At 42.9% G+C, this 20,326-nt stretch overlaps 1 protein-coding gene across 5 annotated transcripts in view; it reads left to right on the top strand.

Moving 5' to 3' along the window:
• Positions 1-20,326, top strand: part of RALGAPA2 (Ral GTPase activating protein catalytic subunit alpha 2) — a 1,651,508-nt gene that overhangs the window by 1,113,852 nt on the left and 517,330 nt on the right. For all 5 annotated transcript variants that reach the window (XM_069234346.1, XM_069234347.1, XM_069234343.1 and 2 more), the window contains 2 exons: positions 3,021-3,801; positions 19,795-19,866. In XM_069234346.1, coding sequence (XP_069090447.1) covers positions 3,021-3,801; positions 19,795-19,866 — 853 coding nt within the window. The remainder of the gene's footprint in view (positions 1-3,020; positions 3,802-19,794; positions 19,867-20,326) is intronic.

The following is a 20,326-nucleotide window of genomic DNA, read 5'->3' as shown; positions in this document are numbered from 1 at the left end:
CACAGTGCAAATCTGTGCCATTCCACTGGAGAAAAGAGTCCAGGACATTTGGGCAATGATGATGTTTCAACCACAGTCCTTGATTTTGGTGAGACTGACTCTGAGACTACTGGGTCTGATGGCATTCTGCTGGTGAAGCACGCTCTATGGGGTATGCGGGCCCAGCATTGGGTTTCTGAAGTCCCAGTGGGCGCAGCAGCAGGGGAATCTCTCCAATCTGGTCCAGATTTCAAAGGAGACTGTAAAAGATCTGCCGTGGTGGCTAACGGACCTCGATTGGGTCAGTGGCAGGCCCCTCCCTTTTCCCCACCCAAAGCTGACCGTGATGACCGATGCTTCGCTTTTGGGCTGCAGAGCCATCTGGTGGACGGGGAGAGCTGAGACCTCTTGTCTCTGGTGAAGACTTTGCTCCACATAAATCTTCCGGAGCTGAGGGCGATTTGCTTGGCATTGAAAGACTTCCTGCCATCCACGAAAAGGACGCTAGTTCAGCTGTTCACAGGCAACTATACTGCCATGTGGTACTGCATAAAGCAGGGCAGCGTGGTGTTGGAGTCCCTGTGCCAGAAGTCTCTGGACATGGCTGGAACATCAGGACATTTTCCTGGTTGTGCAGCACCTCATGGGATCTCTATACACCAGAGCAGAGGATCAGGCTGCCCTTCCGGCATGAACTCCTGTTGCAACAATAGGGGAGGGTTCTGTGTCCGATCCTGTGCGCTCTCCTCCTTCATGCTTGGACACTGAGTGGCAATAGTTGAGGGCCTATGATTTTCCTCTTCGAAGTCTGTGAGGGCATCCTGGAACCAGGCGTCCATCAACAAAAACTGTATATGCCTGCCGTTGGCACACGTTTGTAGGTTAGTGCTCTGAGAATAATATTGACCCACTTTCTGTACCCTTGTCGGAAGTGTTGTTGTTTATTCTTCCCTTAGCCCAGCAAGGCTTTGCTCTGGGCAGAGCTGGGGGATATCTTCTTTCGGCCATGTCAGTTCTTTTTTTTTTTTTTTTTCTTTTTTTTTCTTTTTTCAGTTGCTGGACCAAGTCTACCTGTTTAGCTCGCCCATCCCGGCATGTTTAATGAAAGGCCTTTAGCATCTTTCATCCTAAACCTTTCTTCATGCCCTAATGGAATCTTAATTTAGTTTTAAACCATTTGATGTGATTCCCCCTTTAACCCGTGCATAGCTGCCCTCTACGATTTTTGGTGATCAAGACAGTCTTGTTGCTAGCCAGGAGGGTCAGCGAGCTTCAGCCTCTTTCTGTTCATCCTCCATACACCAGCTTCTTCCCAGGCAAAGTGGCTCTCCAAACCTGTGCCTCTTTTCTGCCTAAGGTGGTGATAAATTTGCAAGTCTGCCAAAACATCATGCTGCTGACTTTCTTTACTCTGCCTACCCCTCCAAGGAGGAAGAGAGACTCCACTGTTTGGACCCTAAAAGGACACTGTCATTCTGTATCAATCGCACCAAAGAAAACCAGGTGGACAATCAGCTCTTTGAAGGGTTCCCTGGAATGAAGAAGGGGAAAGCAGTGCAGAAATGGACCATATCGAAATGGATCAAGATCTGCTACACATTATCCAAGAAGCAACCCACCAAGGGCTTGGGGGCTCATTCCATCAGAGCCACAGCTATGTCTACTGTATTAGCTTGTGGAGTTCCTTCCCTGGACATCTGTCAGGCTGCTGTGTGGGCATCCCTCCATATGTTTGGCAGACATTACTGCTGTGACAATCAGGTCCATGGTCATCCAGGACCTTTTGGTCTGAGCCAGTAGACAGGTCCACCTTAAGAGATCTATTGCTTTATTCTTTTCAGATGTAAGGAGCCTGTGGCTAGAAGTCTCTATAAGTTGAACAAATGACTTAGCTTCAGTGACACCTTATCTAGTACAGCATCTATCTAGCTGCAGATTCCTCACCGACCCTCTAATCCTTCCCATTCTGCAAACTGGACTTTTCACTTAGCAAGGTCCTTGTAGGTCATATAATCTGCACGGTGGTTAAAAAAAACACATCTGATGCAGCTTCGTGCTTTTGGCACGGAAATAATCACAAACTGAAGTCAGTGCACTGGGGTGGCATCTTTATAATCACGGTGCATGTCACATTTGGTGTGGACCATGTGTGCGATGCTGTTCCAGAGCCGTTCGACACCTACCGCCATGCAGAGATACTGCTCAAGATTTTCTGGATCTAGCCTGATGCCTGAGGAGTATTCTAAGGTAGGGGAATCTGCGGCTATATAGTCTCTACCAGATAAGGCATTACTGAAGGTAAGTACTTGTTCTACTTGAATGCTCACTGAAATCAGGTGCTCTGTTAGCCAGAATAAAAAAAACAGAGCTAATAGCCCCTGGTGATTTGTTATTGTTAACATTAGTCATTATGACAATAGCTCAGTATTTGCAGCCTGGGGTATTATTTTGTTGTTTAGTGCCTCTGAACTGCCAACCTCTGTGAGTAAACTGACACTTGATCCTGCAGTTTTTAGAAGGTAGTTTTAAAGATTGTACTTGGAAATATTAAAGTGGAAAACGGGTGCAGTGGGGAAGAATGTTTAGATTACGGTGATGAATACGGGCTTGAACTTCATTCATTTCGCTGTTTATTATGGTTTTCAGTAGCTTAACAGTGTAGAATACATGAAATAAGCATGCATGTGTCGCTGGACAAGCAATAGCAAACTCCTTATGTCGGCCCTTAATTCATAATACAATCAGGGACCCTTGGTGCTTCTTCCTGTCCCACTGTTTGCATATCGAGCACCTTCTTTATTAGGTAAAGTTCTAGTCTTAACATCTAAAGCGTAACATAATGCGAAAGAGAATGATAATACTTATAATAAAGATTGACTCGATTCACTATCTGAGCTTCTTTAATTCAAATTATATTTTCTTTTAATATCTTTGTGTTCAGTTTTATGTAAAACTTCGATTAAAATCTTTGCGTTTTTATTGATGGCTGCTCCTTGGTTACTGACTATTGCTGTTTGAATGATTGTATTCTGCTCTTTTAGAGAAAAGAAGAAGAAATTTGGAACTGATTCCTCTGACAGCGCGCATGGTGATGACACAGCTTGTCAATCACTTGGGACATTTTCCCCTGAGTGGAGGACCTGCTATCCTGCACAGCCTCGTCAGTGAACATCACGACAACCCTTATGTGGAATCATCTGAGCTCTCGTCAGACGTTTTTAAGAGTCCTAATTTGCAACTTTTTGTGTTTAATGACAGCACACTTATATCATATCTGCAGATTCCTTCAGAAAGGACTACACATGGGGAGTCTGTGGGCTCCCCTTCTGACGTGAGAGTAATTGTGCGCGACATCTCGGGAAAGTACTCATGGGATAGTACAATACTGTATGGTCCTTTGGAAAATAACTCAACCCATTCAACCAGTGAAAAGGGCAGTAAGTCACTGATGGATTTAGAAGGAAACCATCCCCCCGTGGAATCTAGTTCAGACTCTGCTGTAGAAGAAGAAAATGAAGACGTGCTGGATAAGTTGCTTGAAAATATTGGGAATCTAAGTCCTGAATGCCTTCTCCATTCACAACTGAAACTCAATGAGCCATCTTTTCCTCCCTTCGGCATGAGCCGTGATCATGAGAAGGCAATCATAGATGCCATCACGTTGCAGAGTGAAAACGAAAGCAGTCATATTGAAAGGTTCAGCTCAGACCTTTGCATAAAAGTTGCATGTCAAGAAGAGCCTAGGCCAGCAGAGCCACAAGCACCATTTTATTTCTGTCGACTTCTGCTGAACGATCTGGGCATGAACTCCTGGGATAGAAGGTACGCTGTGATTTGGTGCTGTTGTGTTCCATTAGGGTTAGAAAAACAGTCATTCTTACAGGACCCTCACGTTGAAGCAGCCTCAAAGCATTTTCAAGTTCTACACAAGCAACCACCATGTTAAGATTTGATTTCTCTGCTTAGTTATTTATTATTGATATGTCTAAATACACATCAAATTAACAACAGTCGTTCACATACACATCTAGGTAACTAAAAGCATAGCGGTTTTTATGAGAATTGTGTTACTTTTTGTAGTGTGAGCACGTATCAAACAACTTAAGGTGATTCGTTTCTTATACATAATAATTAGACTATTGCATAGCTTTTTTAATGGGCAACTCCATATGCTCTGTCAAGCCGTACTGAAATTGTATTTGTATGTTTATTGCACTTTCTTACTAAAATGCTGAACAAATGGCACCCAAGAACATTGAGATGGTGAGTAAAACACCACAAGATGATTACTGCACTTACTTAAAGTAATGATCTTCTGACTGGTCACGGACAAGGAAGGACCCAAGGAGTTAAATTGGCGTATTGAATTAAAAGGCCATTTTGTATGCTGGAAATGTGAGAATGTTAAAATAGGTCATGCATCAGTCAGTCTAATTTCTTTAAAAGTGGTAACTGTTCATTCCATATGTAACATGAATTGTGATATAATGGATGGTTGACCTACTGGAGATAAAAGTACTAACGTCAACTTGCTGACCTTTATAATTCTTTAATTGTCCTGTATGCTGATAGGATGCACAACCATATATATATATATATATATATATATATATATTTGGCATAGATTCTTCTGTGCAATGATGCAATGCAAGGTTATCCTCTGAGTTCTAAAGTGACTCAGTTTAGAAGTAGCCATCAGAGTTTCTCTGCACGCTCTAACTTGCATTTCGTTGTTTTAACTTATACAAAACCGTTCAGAAGTTTAATTTAAAACAAAAATGTTTGAAATTTGATTTTTTTTAACGTTGCCACAGTTCCACTCTATTCCCCGTACTCAGTGGGACTGCACTCAGAAAATGAAATCCTCCCAGCTGAAGTAATTGTTAGATAAGTGAATGGCCAAGTTTGATGTTCGGCCTAAGTTAGAATCACATTTAGTTTCAGTTGTGTTTAAAAAAAAAAAAAAAAAAAAAAAAAGTCTATTTGTAACTTTACTTTTTTAAATTGTACAGTTAAGTATTTGTAGTTTTAGGCTAGTTGCAAATTATATTGAAAGTAAACAGCTTCAAACAAAATGTGAATTACTGCCTTTCATAACTTAAAAGTATTTCAAGCCAAGAATTTCAAGATAGTCATCTAGGTTCTGTTCAGGCAGTTCCTGAGAAGTTGGGAACATGTTGATACCAAGTTTGTTAACTAGTCCTTCTTACATTAGAGGGACCATCTGGTGACTGGTGTGACCATATTTCTCAAATCCAACCAGCCACCGTCCGAGACACATTTGAATCATTACTATGGATGATTGTTGCTGATGAAGGATTAATATATGAGAAATGGATTTTCTCTTTTATCTGGGTGCCACGTCCCTTTAGAGTCGATCGCAGTTGCCTTTCTAGGTTCGCATTTCATGGTTTTAAACCGTTTAGTCACCTGCATTATCTTTAGCTCTGAAATAAATCTAGTTTGAGACTTCTACACAACTTGAATGTTGGAAGTTACCTAAGCAAGCATCTCATGGGCGTTACTGGAGTTAATAAATGATTCTGGCATCAGTTTTCCAGATCAGCATATGGCGAACACTAATAAGTGTGTCATTTTGTGTGCTTGAAGGTGGCAACAATGGAAGGTGAAACTTCTTGTCCACTGCTCTGTTGCAGTTACAATAAAATCATTGTACAATAGTATGACAGTATCACAAATATCTTGACACTTGTGTCTTAGTCATAGAATGTGGTCGTTATAGGAGGCTGGATCAGTATATTATGTACCTTACTGATAGTGTAAGAGGGTCTCGATAGCCAGAGCTCTCAAGGGTAGCTGTGGAGAGCAGCTAAGGCTTATCCAAGAGGGTGTAAAGCAGCTGCAGATATCACACAGATCAGTTGGTGATGTACACACAAGAAAGAACCACACCAGTGTGAGAAAAATAGTGTATTATTTATTGTAGCACAAACACTGAACTAACTTTGGTATATCTCCTAACCGCAGATATGAACAAAAAGTTATACTCAGAAACAGGTAAGTAAAAGCATAAAATAACATGGGTACTATGGGGGCCAAACAGTATACTAAAAATAAAATGGAATGCGAAAATCACTACCAATCCCAACTATCACCCAAGGACCCTTAGGACTGGGGAAGCACTAAAATACCAACGTTAGGTAGCTAGGATTCCCCAGGCGCCCATGTGCAGAGTTGTAACCCATGGTCAGTGTCCATAGGATAACATGGGGAAGTCGCAGTTGGATTTTACAAGTTTTAGGACCCTTCCCAGAGGATCCTGAGGAAACCTGTTGGGACGAGGAAAGGTCAAGATTGCCCCCTCCCGTAGAAACCCAGAGAAGCGGAGTACCTACACCAGGGAGCCCAGGTCCATAGGGGTGAAGTTGTGTTGGAACCTCAATAGGGACCTCGGTTGTCCAGCTGTTGTTGTGACCCATGGACCAAGTGGGTAGGACCCAGGCATGGATTCCGGAAGAGGGCCTAAGGAAAGGGGGGACAGAGTCCAGACCACCGAGGGATGCAGGGTACAATGCCCACCCTTTCTGGAGATGTTTCCTTTTGAATGGTGGTCGAAGGAGTGCAGCTGTGAAGTCCAGGCAATGGAGTATCCCAGGAGTCGTCCACGAGCTGTCCCACGTCCGTTGTCCGATTGCAGAGGGGTCAGCATAAACAGCAACAAGCCTTGGCAAATGCAAGAAAGCATTGCACAGAGTGTTGTAGAATTTCTGAGACCAGCACAGACCAGGAGACTTTACCTTTGTAGGTAAGTCAAGGCCAGCCCTCAGCAAGCAGGATAGACAGTAGGAATCATTGGAGCCCCCAGCAGGACTCTCTGGCAGCAGGCACAGGGAGTCGCAGGGAGGCCTCAGCAGCACAGCAAAGAAGGGTACCCATGTCGCAGGAGTTGCAGAGAGGATGTTCTTGGAGCTTTGTAGTGCTAGTGGCTGGGGCTTCTTGGAGCTAGGAGAACTTCAGACTAAAGAGTCAGCAAGCTTTGGCAGTGACAAATAGATGTGGTACACAGGGTTCCAGCCAGGCAGCTCCAGCGATGGACTACAGCCTTCACAGTTGCAAAGAAGACAGGTCAGACCTCTGGAGGGCCACAGAACCACCCCTGTGTTGTAGAGCCTTGGAGAGTCTGTGGGACAGCAGGATCCACAAACTAATCGTCAATGATGAGGTGCCTGTGGATGCAGGGCAGTGACTCCAAGGGAGATTTCTTCTTGCTTTCCTAAGGTCAGGCAGAGTCCTTATGACTCTAGTGGCTGCACAGCCACGTAGGTTGCAGAGTCCTTGTAATGCAGGGGGACAGATTTGTAGTAGGAGCCCTCCTATTTGGTGCAGTCTTGTTTTAGGTCCCTTCGAAGTCCAGCAGCGGTTCCAGTGTCCAGTTTCAGAAGTATCTTGCAGAAGAGTCTTCAGACTGTTCCAGAGATGAATCCACAGACGAATCTAGGCTCCCACCCTCAGCTGAGCCCTTAAGTAACCCAGGAAGGAGTTTACACTTACTGCAGTGACGCACCTTTCGGGGGTTGGGGGTTCAGGGACATCATCCAACGGGACTAACCAGTCAGACGCTCCCAGGGGTCTCAGCTAATCCTATTTCCGAGATGGCAGAATTAAGTGACCCCCTGGCAGAGGTCTGGCACCTCCCTAGGGGAGGAGCTGTACAGCGAGGTAGTCACTCCCCTGTCCTTTGTGTGGTTTTGCGCCAGAGGGGGAGCCTGGGGATCCTGCACTGGAGTAAACTGGTTTATGCAAAGAGGACACTAGATGTGCTCTTCAAAGCAGTCTGGTTGCATTCAGAGGCACTCCCATCCAGCCGAGAGACTCCTAGTTCTAAAGGAGAGATGGTAACACCTCTCCTCTACAGGAAATCCTTTGTTCTGCCATCCTCTGCTCCAGGTAGGCTTAGCAGAAGGAGAGCAGAACAGTGTCTGAGGTCAGCAGCAGCATGTGCTGGCCTGAAGACCCTGCAAGACCCTGCAAGACTCTGCAAGACTGTACAGGCAGACATGATCCCCTGGGGAAACCCTGCAGTACATGGTATCATGCCACTAATGGAATCGGTGTAGTTGTATGATTCCAACATGTTTTATACCAAACATGACTTGGTTTGGTGAAGCCATTAATTAGTTGGGCGTCTTGTGTTACAAAGACCAGGAAATGGAGTCTGGGGTTTGCAGGGGCACCTCTGCTTATGCAGGGGTGCCCTCACACTTGGAACTATGCACCATGACCTTGGGCTGAAGGGCCTACCTTAGGGGTGACTTACAGGGTCAGAGTGCAGTGACCGTGATATAAGGCAAACCTTATATATGAGGTGAAAGGTGCATGCACCATGTCACACATGCTGCCATAGCAAGCCTGTAGTCAGTTTGCATTGGTCCTCATGGGTGGCACAATACATGCTGCAGCCCATGAGAGATCTCTGGTGTACCAATGCCCCTGGGTAGCTAAGTACCATATAGTAGGGACTTAACATGGATGCACAAGTATGCCAATTGTGGGGTGTAAAAGTTGCTTACCAACTAAATTTAGGGGAGAGAATATGGACACTGGAATCCTGGTTAGCAGGATCCCAGTGTACTACAGTCTAAACACAATGACACCAGGCAAAAAGTGTGGGTAACTATGTCGGAAAGGTGCTACTTTCCTACAGTCGTCACCAGTAATCCATTGTTTCCACAAGTGCTGCCCTTTCTACGATTACGGTTATTTGTAGTACTCATGTTTCTGGTAATTGCAAACACCCTGGCAATACTACTCAAAGTAGTTGCAATACCAGACTTGGTAGCCGCACCAGGGTAAATACTGACTTTACTTTTGTTACAGTTTTTGGGAGGTAACCGGTGACTCCTCCATGAATATTCCAGAATATCATATTTTCCGATGTTCATAGCTTTGTAGGCTAATCCTCTGCTTTACACTTTGCAGTGCAATACTTTATACCCAAAGGTTTCCAGGTTACCCATTCGTGCAGACTTTTGTCTCCATTCACACTGGGTATGTTGAGGGAGCCTATCTTTGCCTGATATCGAGGTTCTCAATAGATTCCAAATAACAGACATTCTTTGTTGCTGCATATTTTGAGTCCGTATGACTGGTTTGCTTAATTGAAATGCATTTAGTGTGACTAACTAGAACAGTTCCCCACACACAAATACTTTAAAATAAAAAAAACAAAGACCACAATAATCGAGCAAACGTACAAAGTAACTGTCATAAATTATAAATTAAAAGTGATCAGGTTTTAAGAGGAAAAAAACCCTATGATACAACTACAAGTAACTGTAGTATACGACGGCATAATTACAGGACTGCAACAAACATACCTACATCCTATGTTTGCTAATGTCAATTACAGAAACGTTCGTTGTTTGAAAGTGTTGGCCCGTGGACCCACCTTGGACATAGTCGAACCTATGACAAATAGTTCCAGCAGTAAAAGCAGTTGGGACTGTCCTGGGGTGAAGAAACCCTCACCTCCTACATTAGTCTCTGAAATAAGTAATTGACTTAACAGAGTATGTCATTATCACAGTCAAGGAACCAAAGAAGTTGATAACATAATATGTTTTAGTTTTTGATTTGCCATCAACTGTCACAGCATTTGAGTTGGTCATCATGTCAAAATAGCACATCAATATATAATAGTAGAAAAAAATAGGATTCACTTCTCTTGGGCGTTTAATCACTTCAACCGTACAAAAAAAAATTAAAATGCTCATGTAATATCACCCAAAATATATATTTTTATGCAGCTGTCGCTCTCTAGTAGTGTGAGAGCATGAACAACCTGTCAGTTAATTTAAAATTTGTATTCTTAATCTTCATGTACCCTTTTTACACTACCTAATTTACTGAAAGTCTGTTTTGCACACCTGTTTCACATGTTTACGTTTTGACATTTGGTGTGGCTCTTATATTATTCTTTGGTTAGCTTTGTGTGACCAGTGCAAGAAACATCTTACATGACTCCCCAGGGTGTTCAGTTTTTGGGTCTGGCTTGACAGCTCGGCTCTCACTATACTTTGTGACCAATCTAAAAAAGAGCTTTCAGGGGTACTTTAGAGTGTGGCTCCACTCACATGATGGTGGATAGGACTACATATTTTGACTGGGGAGAAGCTGTGTGCTTCTGCTCCATGCAGCTATGATCATTATATATTTATTCAGCTGCATGGGCCAAAAACATTATGATTACCTTAAGAAGGTTCACTAACAAGCATTGAGTATCTGGCTTACAGTGGGATGGAGCTTAAGCTCTGAGGGGTACACACAGCACTGTTAATATGGCTTAGATAAGATATGTTATGGTGTTTGTTTTCTCTGGTAGCAGCACGTATCCTTTCATTTCAATTATTGACTTTATACTTCAGAGTGCAATTGTGTGTTTGAGAGCAGTATGAGATGCCAAGGGTTACAGTAATATACATGCATTTGAAGGTCTGCTTGGAAAGCACAGCTGACGCCTGTCATTTTGTGATCAACAAGAAAGAACTTTCATTGTTTGCCTAAAAGAGGGACTTACGCTCTATCCACTTGTGCTTTCCCTGATTAGAGGGTGTGATTGGGTCGTAGTTGTGCGTGTTCAGTAAAAGGAGTGCTTGTATTGCAATTTTTGGCTTATTAAAAAGCAAACAAAGCCTCAACTCCCTAAACCATGAGTAAAAAAAGATGTGCATGGTGTGAATCCTTATTAAGTCCCCTTCGGAGACAAAGTATTTCACTTTGTAACTGTAATTTCCTATACATTTGTAATTTTATAACTCTGTGCCTGATGGTTGTTTTACACTCAGTACAGTAGACCTGGGTTGGTTATGGTGTCAAGGTAATGAAAAAGTGCTTTAGAACTGATTAGTGTGCAAGGAAAAGTTATGCCAAGTCTGGTCTGTTTATAATGAAAATGTATGACAAAGGCAGTAGGCTGGGTTTATTTATTGTGACCATCGTATATTAAAGCCGATTGTCCTCTAACAGTGTATTATCATCACACTCTGTTACAGGATGTAGACAGGTATTTGGTTACATCTAATCTGAAGGATTATCATTGTGGGCGAGTGTTTTGGCAAGTGTAAATGTGGTATGTGGTCATTTTAATAAATAACGGTACAGGCAGGCATCCACATATTGGCCTATAGTAAGAGTCTACATGTTTAAGAGTAACCCAGTCAAGATTAAGGCAATTAGATCTTTTTTTTGTCTTGAGCATATTACCAGGCAGTCACACAATGCATCTAATCTACTGTATGTCTCGAGTCCCCATTTTGGAGTTCACGAAAAGTACATTTTTCTAGCTCGAGTATTACTGCAGCGTTTTGCCCTCAAAAAGATCGAATGTTTTAAGCACTCATAATTTTGCCCAGTATATCACACTGTGGTCAATTGATGGCGCCGAGATTGCAACCCTGGTTTTCGGGATCGTCAAGTGGCAATTTACCCACTGGAGTACATGTCTTCCCTAATGAAGTAATCAAGCAGCTGCAGCAGCGACGCCCTCTCTGAGACTCCAAGAAGGCAATCGAATATTTATTACATTTCTCCCAGTCTAGAGAGAAACGATGTCCAAACCAGTTATTTGTGTACTGCTCTTTCTTTATGCCTGTTTCGAAGCGTTGTTAATTTTGACAAACTGGTAGTTTTGCAATCTGGTCGGGTTAGGTAATCAAAGCCCTTGTTCATACTAGAGAACTCTTACTTATAGTCCAAAAGGTACACACGAGTGTGCTGCCTATGGACAGCGTTTCGGCACTTCATCATTGTATATTTTTAGAAAAAAAATCTAAAAGAAAGGGGCGTGTCTGATGGGCCCGTTATAAGCAGGGCAACTGGAATTATGTGCAGGCTTCACTAAATTATGTGGTAACAAAAGGCAAATTATGCGGCGTAATGCAAGCCATTTTCTAACAGTATTACTTAATAATGTCATTTTCACACCTTAGCACTGTCTGAGCAAAGGTTTCACCTTGTTGGTGTCAGTTTAATACCCAAATACAACAATAAGAAACAACAAAAAGGGGGTCAACGTTTGTGCAGGGCCTTCCACTGCACAGCAACATGCGTTGCTATCTTTTTAGTTAACTTTCGATCCATTTGAGCTGCATTTTTTTATTTTGTTAGAATCTGCATATTATGCGGCAGATGATGGTTTATGTGACAAATGCTGCAAATGCATAAGTAAGCGAAAAAACAGCGTGGCCACAAAATCGCATAATTCCAATGGTCCAGTAGATGCCCTGTTGATGTAGTGGGCATGTCCGTGTGGAGGTGGCAGTGAAAAGTATTGTACATGTGAAGTGTTTCTGGCAACATATATATCGTAAAACACGCTTTAAACATGAGAACTTGCAATTGTGAGCCCCAGTGCAGTATTTCTAACAGTGTCCCGTCAGGGGTCATGTTTAGTTTTTTGATTAGGACGGAATGGCAATTTAATTATTTGAGCTACACTAATTATCATATTTTACATCTGACGTAAGGTCAGGGAGGTCAGAACTGTATCCAGTTGATACAGTGGCCCAACATAAGTATTTTAAAATTGATTGAAATGAAAACCACAGCAGCAGCTCAAAAGCTCCCCCAAAAAAAGAAAAATACGATCTTGTTCTGAAAACAAAAACATGCTCACTGGTAGTGTTTTATACGGCGAGTCTGTGAAAACAATGGCATGCCGACCACCTGTTGCAAAATTATAGTGTAAAGTTTAACCCCCCTCCCCGCCCCCCTCCCCGCCCCCCCCCCCCCCCCCCCCAAAAAAAAAAACAGGATTCCTTTTTTGGCTTCGGCTGGTTTTTTGCACAGTTGCGCTAATGCTTTTTTTACGTTCTCAGATCTCCTTCCCGTGTGTCTCTTAAAAGAGTTGTTGCTAAAGACAAGTTATTTGTTCTTGCCTTTTTTTGTGTGACGTTTGTTTGGCTCTGCTGATTAGGCAGCCCTGCTATTAGCTTATATTCTTGCCTAAGTGGGTTGACAGGAGGCGCTGTGGCTCTCTACGTTGAATACTGTGAGTTAGTGGTGTTAAAACCACTGCACCTCTCGGAGTAGGAGGCAACGCGATTTTAATATAAAATAAAATGAGCCAGGGCGCTGCCCAGAGTTCCTTGGGTTTGCATTGAAAGTAAAGGGGAATTGGACGCCGCACGAAATCAGCCTTGTGAAGCCTCCTGCTTGCCAGGGTTCCCCACCTGCCTCCCACCTCTTTGGGTTCAGGTTTGAGTGGTAGATCGCACTGATTGGGGCCACATCCTCCTCACATCTCCTCCGAGCTACTGCTTCTGTTAGGCTAAACTCTGCTGCTTAATGGCTATATCAGGCTTTTCCAATGAGTAGCTCATGAGCTACTGGTAGCTCTTGAGCTACCTGTAAGTGGCTCTCCTGTGTATTGCCCAGCATACTAACTTATACGTTTTTGCTTGGTTGAATAAATATATGTACAGGGAGTGCAGAATTATTAGGCAAATGAGTATTTTGACCACATCATCCTCTTTATGCATGTTGTCTTACTCCAAGCTGTATAGGCTCGAAAGCCTACTACCAATTAAGCATATTAGGTGATGTGCATCTCTGTAATGAGAAGGGGTGTGGTCTAATGACATCAACACCCTATATCAGGTGTGCATAATTATTAGGCAACTTCCTTTCCTTTGGCAAAATGGGTCAAAAGAAGGACTTGACAGGCTCAGAAAAGTCAAAAATAGTGAGATATCTTGCAGAGGGATGCAGCACTCTTAAAATTGCAAAGCTTCTGAAGCGTGATCATCGAACAATCAATCGTTTCATTCAAAATAGTCAACAGGGTCGCAAGAAGCGTGTGGAAAAACCAAGGCGCAAAATAACTGCCCATGAACTGAGAAAAGTCAAGCGTGCAGCTGCCACGATGCCACTTGCCACCAGTTTGGCCATATTTCAGAGCTGCAACATCACTGGAGTGCCCAAAAGCACAAGGTGTGCAATACTCAGAGACATGGCCAAGGTAAGAAAGGCTGAAAGACGACCACCACTGAACAAGACACACAAGCTGAAACGTCAAGACTGGGCCAAGAAATATCTCAAGACTGATTTTTCTAAGGTTTTATGGACTGATGAAATGAGAGTGAGTCTTGATGGGCCAGATGGATGGGCCCGTGGCTGGATAGGTAAAGGGCAGAGAGCTCCAGTCCGACTCAGACGCCAGTAAGGTGGAGGTGGAGTACTGGTTTGGGCTGATATCATCAAAGATGAGCTTGTGGGGCCTTTTCGGGTTGAGGATGGAGTCAAGCTCAACTCCCAGTCCTACTGCCAGTTCCTGGAAGACACCTTCTTCAAGCAGTGGTACAGGAAGAAGTCTGCATCCTTCAAGAAAAACATGATTTTCATGCAGGACAATGCTCCATCACACGCGTCCAAGTACTCCACAGCGTGGCTGGCAAGAAAGGGTATAAAAGAAGGAAATCTAATGACATGGCCTCCTTGTTCACCTGATCTGAACCCCATTGAGAACCTGTGGTCCATCATCAAATGTGAGATTTACAAGGAGGGAAAACAGTACACCTCTCTGAACAGTGTCTGGGAGGCTGTGGTTGCTGCTGCACGCAATGTTGATGGTGAACAGATCAAAACACTGACAGAATCCATGGATGGCAGGCTTTTGAGTGTCCTTGCAAAGAAAGGTGGCTATATTGGTCACTGATTTGTTTTTGTTTTGTTTTTGAATGTCAGAAATGTATATTTGTGAATGTTGAGATGTTATATTGGTTTCACTGGTAATAATAAATAATTGAAATGGGTATATATTCTTTTTTGTTAAGTTGCCTAATAATTATGCACAGTAATAGTCACCTGCACACACAGATATCCCCCTAACATAGCTAAAACTAAAAACAAACTAAAAACTACTTCCAAAAATATTCAGCTTTGATATTAATGAGTTTTTTGGGTTCATTGAGAACATGGTTGTTGTTCAATAATAAAATTAATCCTCAAAAATACAACTTGCCTAATAATTCTGCACTCCCTGTATACCAAAATTGAAAGTGAGATGAAAATGTGTGTTTTTTTCAAAATTCATAAGCTGATGTTTGGAGAAAATGGTTGCATTTCAAAATATATATACATTTGATATCTGAGTGATACATCACGCAGTATTTGGGAGATTTATTACTTATTTTTAACTTGATGCCGTGGGCATTGCAGCTATGACTGTTATGTGCTACCCAATTACAGGCATTTTATGTTGACAAAACATTTTTTGCATTACTGCTAGCAACCCTGCCTGATGCACCCTGGAGATCATGGCTGGTAATCTTGCATATGATCACTATGTTATCCTATCTGATATGGTCAGTATTAAACTGAAGTATCATGAGAAGCCTGGGATGATTTTCATTGGGATGATTTTCTTTGAACATACGTAGCTGTTATAACCGAAATGATTGAATACAACTGGGTACAATGTTCTACTGCTGTCATTTTGGACAGAACACACTCCACTCGTTTGCTTTACTGCGCCCTTGTGTAGCGCACAAGTTTCCCTTACTATCTGCAGCATCAGAGAACAGAGTCCTCTTATGCGACCTTCTCGCTCAAGGCCAGTTCTTCAGTGTCCACTGGAACTGTGAATTACCCTTCAGTGCCCTGCTGCTTTTCCGCTAGATTGCAAAAATAGTGGTTAACCTGTCCCTTAGCACTTATCCACAGGACAGGCTCTCTCTGGTCCTTTCTTGCAGACGGTGGTTGCGTCGGTCCTCAAGGTTGCATGGCCGTGTCCCCATATTGCCTCCAAAGTTCTGGCATTTCTTTACAAAGTCACATAATACGGATGACTTCACTGCATCCGGGTAGTGTGTTTCACCTGCGCGCGGCCTAGTGGTCATTGACAGTAAGGCAAGGGGCGGAGTCTGGAGTGTGCACGTGCTCCTCGCCCGCCTCCTTTCTTCGTCAGACAAGGGACAGCGGTGTGTGTTCCTTCCTGAATCGGCCCGCACCTCGCAGTGTAGTAAGGAACCCCTCCACAAATCATTTCATTGGTTTCAACGGCTTAAGCAGACCTTAGGTTCCAGAGCCCAACCTCAGACCCCATAATGGCAGCCCTTGGTGACTGGCAATAGAAATCAGCCGGAGCTTGCAGTGGAAATGCTGAGGGAAGTGGCAACCATGAAAGCAAGTCCATGAGGGCATACCAATGTATAGCATAGATACTCTCGATCTTTCCTTTTGTCCCTACACACTGCTTACTATTTATAGTGTCTCCCCATTTCCATTCTCTGAAGCCACGAACTGATCTAGATGCCAGTGGCAGAAAACAGATGATGAAACTTCTACCCTGCTCAACACACACATGCAGCATGTTACACTACAACATGCTCACACATAAGCCCACCCTGGTCACCACAGACATTTCTGCTACTTTTGCTTGGAACCCGATGCGCCAGCCGTGCTATGTTATGTTTTTAAACCGCCTTCTATGTTAATTGAGCTCTTCATTAAGCCTGTGCGTGTCTTTTTTTGAGATGAACATGTTTGGCGGTTGCTGGTTCAATATTAGTCCAAACCACACTCACTAATCTATTGTCTTTTTAAGCTAGTTTATGAAAAATCAGGGTAGACACAGTAGGCATCTTTTGTTCATTAGGGTCGCTTGTTAGTTTCTTGCAGTGACCACCAAAAAACAATCTCTCAATCTGTATTTCGATGTAATTTTAAAATCTCAGAAAGAGCCTGGTACTGGAGAAGACCGGCAATAGCTTTGTCTAGTAAATGCGGCAGTGAGACAGAAAGGTAATATTCTATGACAAATTATGTGTACTAGCTCTCCCAAAATATGTAAAAGGTTGAGACAACGATATCTTTGGCCTTAGGCAAAATACATTTTGTTGACTTTTGCAGGTAGGGGACGACATGAAAACGTCTGGAGCCTGTCTTCGGCCCCATAGAATAGCCATGCTGTTCATTAGCACGCACATATGAGCAACAATTCATGCAGGACAGGATTCACAAACGATGATAAATTAAAAGTGATATGTGGTCCCAGGACACTACCAGCTTAGCGCAGGTCATGTAGAGATTGAGTGCACACATGATTCTCCATTAGCTTGGTAAGCAAATACACAGTTATCCCTGACAGATTGAATGAGCCTAACATGAGAGAATCCTCTGAAGTATTAGTGACAGATATGGTCTTAAGTAGGATGTTTGGACATCCCATACTGTATGCACACAACAGTAGAGGTATGCTTGCGCAACCTCACCGACCGCCTCCCTCCAGACAAACCAGTTTTCATTGCATAAGTGCCGAAATCCCAGCCTCTCGGTGAATATCAGTGGTTTCTTTTGTGCTGGTAGGTACTGGTGGACCGAACCAGCCCTTATTCACAGGGACCGGGACCCTGGTGGTCCAGTAGTTTTTGCTGACTGCATGTTCTCGTCCCGGCTTGTTCTCCCAGAGTCCCGGCATCTCTTTGCCTCACACTGCGAGCGACATACTAGTGCCATTGCGGTTCAGGGTGTAATATGTTTCATCAGAGACAGCGGGTCGGACTGAGCCATTGTATATGTCAGTGTACTGGAGGTCCATGGTGTAATTTTAATGTGTCTGTCAGTACGTGCCTGAGTCGTATTTACTGTAAGAAAAGAGCAGATTGCAGTAAAGAACCCAGAAATTGAGTGGGTTGTTGAAGAGGCATGTTACTTGTCAGAGTGGAGTGAAAGTTAATTTCCTAATGACCAATATGGTACAGTTTGTGAATTGTAGATCTTACATTAGTTTGGTCTACCAGGATGGGTAATAATTAGTAGCAGTGGCATCTCTGCTTGCATGTGGTAAGGTAGGTTGTGATGCCATTAACCGGTCGAACCTATAGTACTGCCACTCAAGCCTTTCTTTCTTCCGTGACTAATAATGGAAGTGTCATTGGGTACTAGTGGCAGCTGTCAGACAACACACACTAAGAATCCGCAATCCTTTTGCAGAAAGTCCTACCTAAACAGGTTGGAATAATTATACAAGGGAATATGTCCTGTAAACCCAAATAACTGTTGGGTATGCATACAGCTGACTAAGACAGTGCTGGTATTATCTGCTTATGTCATGGAGCAACCCCTGTTCAAATAGAATTGCACTGGGTGCAGAGGACATATGGTGCTTTTGACTCAGCATATGGGACTAAACCATTGAATTTAAGGCATGCCTGCACATCTGCCATTGTAACTGGTCAGAAATGGCCATACGTTGGCCTGGTCATGTGAGGCTGTGTCTAGTGGTTTGGGCAGTGCCAAGACAATTATTCCTGAGTATATGATTGGTATGCCCGGGATAGGGCTTTCGTTGGTTGTGCCTGGGCATGTAAAACTGTGCATAGGAACTTAGAGCAGTGTCTGGTATTTTGAAGCATTACCTTGGGCTGTGATGGCTGTGTGCTGGCAATGAGCATTTGAGGATGCTATTGTCATTTGAGCTCGTAATTGAGCATTTGAAACCATACTGTGGTATTTTAAATGATACTAGTTCGTGTGATGACTGCATAAGGCTTGCAGCCGTTCTCAGGGGTATGATGACTGCATAAGGCTTGCGCCCGTTCTCAGGGGTATGAGGACTGCATCATTGGCACGTCATATCATTATCCTAGTTAATATAAGGGATAAGTAAACATATTATTGTTCAGAGTGTTTTTCAGACTTTTCTTTCACATTTCATTTTCATTCGATACACATGTACTCTAATCATTTTTTTAAACTAGTGGAACAAAGAAGAAAACGCCTCTTCACATAGCCCAGCCCCAGACCATGAAATTACTGCAGGGTTTTCATGAGTTCTCTTTCCCAAGCTATCCATTTAGTAGCACACTCAAATGAAAAGTGGGCTGCAAAATTCATTACTTGACCCCATATTTACAACATTTGCTTGCAGTGAACCCCCTCTGAGTCACTTTGAGGAAAGCAGGCACGCTTGCTTTGCTCGCTATCTTCAATCCAGATTTGACCCTTATCCATGCAGGGGTAGTGTCAGTATGGGGAATAGGGGGGTGGGTCTGCTTAGAAACATTTTGGCCATCTGCACTCATTTTTTTTCTTTCAGGTTAAGCACTACAAAATCTGGATTTTCACAAGAGAATACAATACATCACAACAATCCGAAGTCACTTAAGCCATTCAAACACAGCTTCTCTTCGGAAACAAGACTCTTCTCTCAGTTTTAGAAGTACTTGGTGTCCTTTAGTGTCAAATAGTGTTTTTTGTTAATGAAAGGTTGGTTCACCTATTCCTGTAGTTTTATCGAGATTTCAGGATATTTTGGGTTGTTTCTCTGATTGATCCGTTGTTAAGGAAGGAGGTGTTCGTAATAGTACATGTCATAGAGTCTTGAGTTTTTAACTGTGTGTTTTTTATAACTCATGTTTTAATGATCACAAGTAACTAGTCCAGTGATCTAACAATTAACTGGACCAGTGTTCTAATGTCATCTAATTTTCACAACCATGAGCAGTCTTCTAGTCCATCAAAGGCATGTTCATGCCTGTATAGTATTTCCCAAGCTGTGTCCAGAATTATCAGGTAATTGGTGCTGAGGTAGTTGTAGACACATTTTGCAAATTTCTTTTGCAGCACTTATTTGAATTTAGTGGTATTTGCGCAAAGCACAATTTGTTTCCATACAAACGTGGCCCTAGAAACATAGGGAATCTAGTGAATGACCAGCAGTACACACTCATAACACAAACACTCCTGGCCTCATTTTGTTTTGAACAGAACTACAAGAATACATACAACGGTATTTATTACAGACGTTAATTTCAAGGTGTATGTTTTATTAACCTAAATTCTTGTGTTTCCTAGAAAAGGGTTTCATCTTCTGAAGAAAAATTCTAAGTTATTGAGGGAACTGAAAAATTTGGACTCCAGGCAGTGGTAAGTACCCAACTAATCTTAAATTAGCCATTTTTTCTTTTTTTCCAAAGATATTTTATTGAAATATCTCCAAACAAGAGAATCAAAAGAATATTTCGGTTGAGCCCCCCTCGTCCAAATATCCCCCCTCCCACTCTCAGCCTAAAGGTTACTCAGACAACATGAATGTCCAATGCACAGACATTAGTGTAATAACGGTGCACCATCTTCCGCTTCTAGGAAATAAACATGACAAATTATAAAATCTCAAATGAAATTAAGTATCCCCCCTCCCCATGAACTCTTCAATTTGAGGGAACGTAATGACCTAGGACAGCCCAAACCAGTTCCCCCATCTACCAAGTGGCCTACTAGGACCCCCTGGCTGGTGTTTAAACCTATGATCTTTGTCGTGCAGCTCCCAGGATAGTTTCTCCATGGCTATCAACGCCCATAACTTACCTGTCCATTCAGGAACTGT

The sequence above is a fragment of the Pleurodeles waltl genome, chromosome 5, assembly GCF_031143425.1.
Source record: "Pleurodeles waltl isolate 20211129_DDA chromosome 5, aPleWal1.hap1.20221129, whole genome shotgun sequence".
In the NCBI taxonomy this organism is placed as follows: domain Eukaryota; kingdom Metazoa; phylum Chordata; class Amphibia; order Caudata; family Salamandridae; genus Pleurodeles; species Pleurodeles waltl.
The sequence above is the reverse complement of the archived record's forward strand: the minus strand, read 5'-3'. Positions and strand labels throughout refer to the sequence as shown.